The sequence below is a fragment of the Lampris incognitus genome, chromosome 7 (genome assembly GCF_029633865.1).
Source record: "Lampris incognitus isolate fLamInc1 chromosome 7, fLamInc1.hap2, whole genome shotgun sequence".
Taxonomy (NCBI): domain Eukaryota; kingdom Metazoa; phylum Chordata; class Actinopteri; order Lampriformes; family Lampridae; genus Lampris; species Lampris incognitus.
This window is the reverse complement of record NC_079217.1, coordinates 27,818,288-27,824,287: the sequence shown is the minus strand read 5'-3', so window position 1 is coordinate 27,824,287 and position 6,000 is coordinate 27,818,288. Positions and strand designations below refer to the sequence as shown.

General features: G+C 42.0%; 1 protein-coding gene across 1 annotated transcript; it reads right to left on the bottom strand.

Annotated features, from left to right (window-relative positions):
• Window positions 1-254: 254 nt before the first annotated feature.
• Window positions 255-2,472, bottom strand: cryba1a (crystallin, beta A1a). The gene is made up of 5 exons (XM_056283535.1): window positions 2,434-2,472; window positions 2,215-2,333; window positions 1,671-1,812; window positions 876-1,018; window positions 255-402 (listed from the first exon to the last, which is right to left on the bottom strand). The coding sequence occupies exons 1-5, from the start codon at window positions 2,470-2,472 to the stop codon at window positions 255-257; spliced, it is 591 nt and encodes a 196-aa protein (XP_056139510.1).
• Between the last annotated feature and the right edge of the window lie 3,528 nt (window positions 2,473-6,000).

Below are 6,000 nucleotides of genomic sequence, written 5' to 3'. Positions count from 1 at the left end.
TACTTTTCTTTCCTCCATGGGGCGTTGTTCATTGTCTTGCTTTTCTTTCTCTCTCTCGCTTATTTTCTCTTGGTCTTATTTTGGCAACAAAACAAATTAAAGTGATGTAAACATATTTATGGTGGAGCACCAGACGTGTCAGCCATGGATTTTTAAGGTCTGACATAAGTGGGAAGGAGGCTTTCTAGGTGTATGTAAGGAGGAGGGGTTGGAGGAGGTGAAGAGAGAGAGGGTGGGAGAGGTGGCTGTGGGTCTCATTGCTGGATTCTGCGCAGTGACTGCACCTGGAAGGTCTGAGCGTGAGAGCCCCACTCCCTGTAGTGTTTGTATTCGCCGCCATGGCGATCACACTCCATTATGTACTGGTAGCCACGGTAACCTGGGAACTGGTAGCACACCCAGCTGGGAGATGGGCAAGGTATGGGTAGAGGAGGAGAGGAAACGATTGATGAATAAAAATATATGGTGTGCAGAAAATGCCTTTGTGATCAAAAACAATCCAAGTGACTATTAGGCTATGTGAAAAAAGTAGCATTGTGGATGTCCTGATATCAAGAGCACTGTGAAGTTGGTGGAAAGAGGTATGTGGGTGGACTGGAGCCGGCATTGCTGCCAGAGAATTGTCTCTCTGCAACCCATCATCTATATGTATTGGGATTGTTATCATATGAAAATATAATTGGCAAATTATTTCACATCTAAAAGAAACTAGTCCCCAGTCATAGCTCCTTTTTGGTTTTGCTGCCTTTTCCACTGTGTTGTAATGCATACTGACATATGGTGAATGGACAAATTCTTAACTTTTTTTATGCATTGACTTGGCAGAAACACACAGCCCGTCACTTAAAATAATAGAAGGTAAGGCTGAAACTCACGCTCCACTCTGGACCTGCATGGAGCCAATCTCATTGTTTCCCCAGCCCATGGCCTGAAGAGAGGGGTAGTCATCGTTCATCTCCCACTGGCGCCCGATGAAGTTCTCCCTCTCAAACACCACGATCTTGGACTCCTTATGGTTCTGCATTGACAGAGGCAAGGAAATAAGTGTCCAGTCACAATTGTTCTTGTTATTAACATGCGATAAAATGCTACTGTCTGTAACATGCTACACCCAGTAAATGGGGTACATTTGGCATCTTTACATTTTTACACTGTTGCATGTTGTAGTTTTATTTGAATTGGATGAAGCCAAACCTCCTTGTAGCAAATGTCTTTGTACTGTTACTAGATCTGTAAATTGGGCTTTGAAAGCAGTCATGAAACTCTCTTCACATTTCTGTCAATATGCCAGAATCACAGACCGTGAACACATGGTTGAATTCCAGTTAGGTTGTAATTATTGAGTCTTTCTACACAAGCGCCCAAAATCCAGGTTTTCTACTTATTTTCCAATTTGTACAGAACAGTGTTTTTGGTGCTAAAAAGAAAAAGTAAGCCCCAATATGTTCAAAAAAAGCCTCAACATCTCATCCTGAGAATAAAAAGTACAAGAATAATGTTCATCTAAATTTGTGTGGGATGACATAAAGTGAAGCTTAGGTTCATAAGGTTTTCCTTAATTTCTTTGTGGGTCTTTTTTGTGTAACCTAATCTTTCTTTTTCAGAAATTGTGAGAGCCAGAAATGCAGGAATAGGGGTGCAGGGGTGCATGGTGCAGGGCTGAGACTCACGGCAGAGCAGATGGGGCGGAAAGACATCATCCTCTCAATGTGGTAGGCGTTGCTGCCACTCCATGACTCCCAGCGAGGGTAATCTCCCCTCTCCAGCACAAACTGCTGTCCACAGAAGCTGGAGTGCTCATATCCGGCCCATCTTTATCCAAAGTGAATAGACAGACATAAAGAAGATACACACACAGAATGTCAGTGGGCTAGCATCAACTTTAAAACACGCTTTGGTCATCAGGCCAACATATTTTTGCTTGTTGCAGGTCTGAACATGAAATCATTCAAGTTGTTGGTAGCGTTCAGTCAGCCCTTCTGCCAGATGTACCTAAAACACATGTGAACAACAGGTGGCAGACTAGATACGAAGAATGTTCAGGCAGTGAAAATTCCCTGGCTGAAATGTTATCTATACAGTGTACCATAAGATTGAGCTATTCAACATCTATGACTCACAACTAATATCTGTAGATGTCAATAAAGGGATGTTCGGTATTTATCTGATGTAATACTGTTTGTGGTAGTCTGTAAATGTCTTAGTTTGACTTACGCTCCACATTCCACCTTCAGGGAGCGGACGTTTTCCATGCCACAGTCCATGATGTTCTGGCATGATGCAGTGAACTCCATGCGCTTCCCCTGAAAATTCTCCTGGTCATAGACTGTGATCTGTAGAATATACAATTGTAAGTAAAGTAAGGATATGCACATCATTGGCGTAATAACATCTGTTCAAAGTTATCGGAACATCATGTAGCATCATACACACCTTCCATGGTCCCATTGGGTTGGGAGTAGTCGAAGCCATTCTACTGTATATCTTATTACTGATTCACCTGTGGGGTAGAGAGAAGAGAGAATGATGTTTTTGCCTATATTTAGAAGACTAAAAAGGAAATTGAAGCAGACATCGCCGACTTCAGCCAGATCCTGTTGTCTATCCCCACCTCACACAGGTGTTGGTTTGTTGTCACTGGATTATGTTCCAACACATTCATATCGTAATTAGGCTACCGTGCTGGACTGTGGACAACACCCAAACGAAGAGATGTCATCTTCTGTGCTACAGTATTAAATCTTAGTAGCATTTCTGAGAATTTAGCTATGTGTATCACGTGTTTAGATTTGCTAGTTTACTTATAGATGCGGTCAATTTTTTTATCCTGTTCATCAAGAAAGATATCAAACGGGAATACCGTGATACCTTTTCTCTGTCCACTGATGTCAATGTGTCTGCACATGTGCCTATGCAGCCCTGTTCTATACATTTCCATGGCTCGGCAGAAACAACAAAGATGGGTGACAAGTGACAAAAATGTAAACTGACAATAGTCTACACAAGGCTATAGGCTAAATGAATTATGATGGCGGGCTTACCTGACCAACCCCAAAGAATAGATATGCAGTGCTCACAGAGGCTCCACAAAAACGATATCCTGACCCCTGGGTAAATGGGCCTATTTATACATGCTGGTGCTGAAAGGCTACTGGGCCTGTGGGCCGGGGAAAGAGTCAGCACATTGCTGGGACACCCATTGTTCAGAACTGAGCCACAGGGCTTTAGGTCGCCGCTGTAGAAGTGGACGGAGGGCACAGTGCCCAGTGCCGATTAGCACAAGCTCCAAATGCCCTCAAACCAGTGGGCAACTCCCAGGCCCCAGCCGGGCCCGGCATAGTCTGGGAAACAGCTCATCTCAGCATAGCCCAGCCGTGGATCATGCTGGCCAATGCTTTCTGTTCAAGTAGAAAAAATACACGAACTAGAGGAAGCATACATTTTCTCTCCTGTGACCTACCTTCAACGGATTTACTCTGGCACCATCTTCTAATACTTCAAAGTTATCATGGATTCTTTCCAAGATTCAAACTATCAGTAAAAATATGAAGTGATGAATGAAGCAACTGATACATTTCTTAGTCGTTTAGCATTTACTGAACTCCTTCAACAACTCTCAGTGCTCGCTTCTCTGAACTGAGCATCATCCCAACTTCAACTGACCTCACTTCTTTGCCCCAACCACTTTTTTGCTCACCTATACTGCATGCACACACATGCTCAGTCATGCACACAGACACACACATAGAGAATCACACATGAGCCCTCACACGCAGACACTCACAGAGGTAATATACAGCCGTTCATGCACTAAGGATTTATGCGGTTGTTGCACACAAATATGTAAAAAAAAAGACATATGTGCTACCTAAATGCACACATTTGCACTCACACCCATAAAAACAAACTGAAATAATTCAGATGCATGTTTACATTTTCAGTGCCATTAAGAGTTTGTTTGAAGAGAGTAAATGCAAAACAGAGTTCTTCTGATAAAAGCAGCAAGGATACCAGTGGCGGCTGGTGCTAACAATTTTTTTTGTGGGGCGGGCACAATTTACCTTGGCGTAGCACACCTGACAGCTGCTTTAATATCCTCACAGTCACAGAGTTACTAAGAAGGACAATGTAGCCTATAGGTTTTATCAGCGGTACGAGCCCTGATAAAATCTATAGGCTACATTGTCCTTCTTAATAACTCTGTGACTGTGTGGACATTAAAGCAGCTGTCAGGTGTGCTGCGCCAAGAGAAATTGTGCCCCCCCAAAATTGTTAGCACCAGCTGCCACTGAAGGATACCCTGCAAGTTGTACCTGTTTATAGGCTCCAGTATCTGGCTTCAGCCCACTTGAAAATATAGGTGGTACATCATTGCTCTGTCCCTCACCTTCCAAGGTCTTCCTTAATTTGAAAGGCAGAGACAAGATGCCATGTTTTATTGCAATTACTGATTCATTTTAATAGCATTTCTGGTAACACTTTCTATGAAGCTTGCATCTATAATGCCCTATAAGCATCTATAATGCCCTATAAGTGTAGCTATAAGTCATTGTAAGATTCATTATAACCATGTATTTGTCCTCACAACACCTCATAACCACCTTTATGATACATTATGTCAATTTAAAACGTATTTATGCATATAAATATGTCATCATTAGCCTGTTTATCTGTCAAATGTCATAATGCATCATAGCCAACTTGTTTTGCTGAAGTTTTGTAGAGATGCATAATGAGACTTCAGTGCTATTTCACAGTCTTCAGCCATAGCCCTCAGTCATTATAATACACATTATAGGAAAGTATAGGTGTTATACATACATGCAATAGATGCTTATAGGGCATTATAGATGCTTATAGGGTGTTATAGATGTTTATAGGGCGCTATAGATGCTTATAGGGCATTATAGATGCAAGCTTCATAGAAAGGGTTACTGCATGTCTTTTATTGGCAATGACCAAGAAGACTGAAAATTACTTTTTAAGTATATTTCCCTCTTGCATTTCTTTGAATTAACCACACAATACACATGTGTGCATTATGACCTCAGTTTGACCTCAGGTCACAGCATCAGGTCATCAAGTCTCAAGGCATCATAAAACAACTTTACAATGCAATACATTTTGCAGGTAGGCATCATTACATGCTGTACATTCACTAAGCTTATGATTAATCTTCAAAATGTTCCCCTTGTGACATATGCCATACTGAAGTAGTGAGCATGCAATGGGAGTCCATACTGGTTCCCTCATAGTTTTTTTTTTTTTACTTATTAGCCTCATCCTCTCAATTTTCTGAGGAATAAGAAACTAATTTTGGTTGGAAAATTCTGTGTGTGTGTGTGTGTGTGTGTGTGTGCACGCACACGTGTGTGCGTATGTGCACATGCAGTACAGATGTGTGTGTGTGTGTGTGTGTGTTTGAGTGTGTAACTGCATGCATGCATATGTGTGAGTATGCGTGAGTATGTTCGTGTTTCTGCGTATGCATATATCAACATGAGTATTTGTGAATGTACAAGTTGTATGTGGGCGGTGAGTGCATGTGTGTGTGTACGTAGGTATGAGACATCGTCAGTTAGTCCAGCAGCACAATAGATAAAAAAAAAAAAAATGCCGGGACCACGGCCACTCGCTTATCTGCACAATAGAGAGGTGGTGGTTGGCCCCTTAGGTCAGCACATTGCACACTCGGGGCTCAAAGGCTTGGGCCCGGATTGAGAGACAGAAAGAGATTAGGGGGCGAAGAGAAAGAGAGAAATACAAACCACGGAAAGATGGAATACTAACCATGAAGAGTTAGGAAAAATATTAACCACAGAGAGATAGGAGGATTGCCAACCATGGAGAAATGGGAAAGGAAAAGAGGAAATGAAGTCATAGAAAAACCCAAAAAACATAATCTGTTATATTAGACAACTGTAGACAGTGAGAATGGTGACTGGAAAAAAAAAAAGTCAATGGATTTTAGTGCGCGCGCGTGTGTGTGTGTGTGTGTGT

Bases quoted from the DNA above. Each gene is read 5' to 3' on its own strand.
- cryba1a (XM_056283535.1), bottom strand. From the start codon at position 2,472: ATGGCTTCGACTACTCCCAACCCAATGGGACCATGGAAG. The intron at 1,813-2,214 runs GTAAGTCAAACT...CTTTGGATAAAG, and splicing joins CTGAAGGTGGAATGTGGAGC to ATGGGCCGGATATGAGCACT. The intron at 1,019-1,670 runs GTGAGTCTCAGC...CTGTCAATGCAG, and splicing joins TCCGCCCCATCTGCTCTGCC to AACCATAAGGAGTCCAAGAT.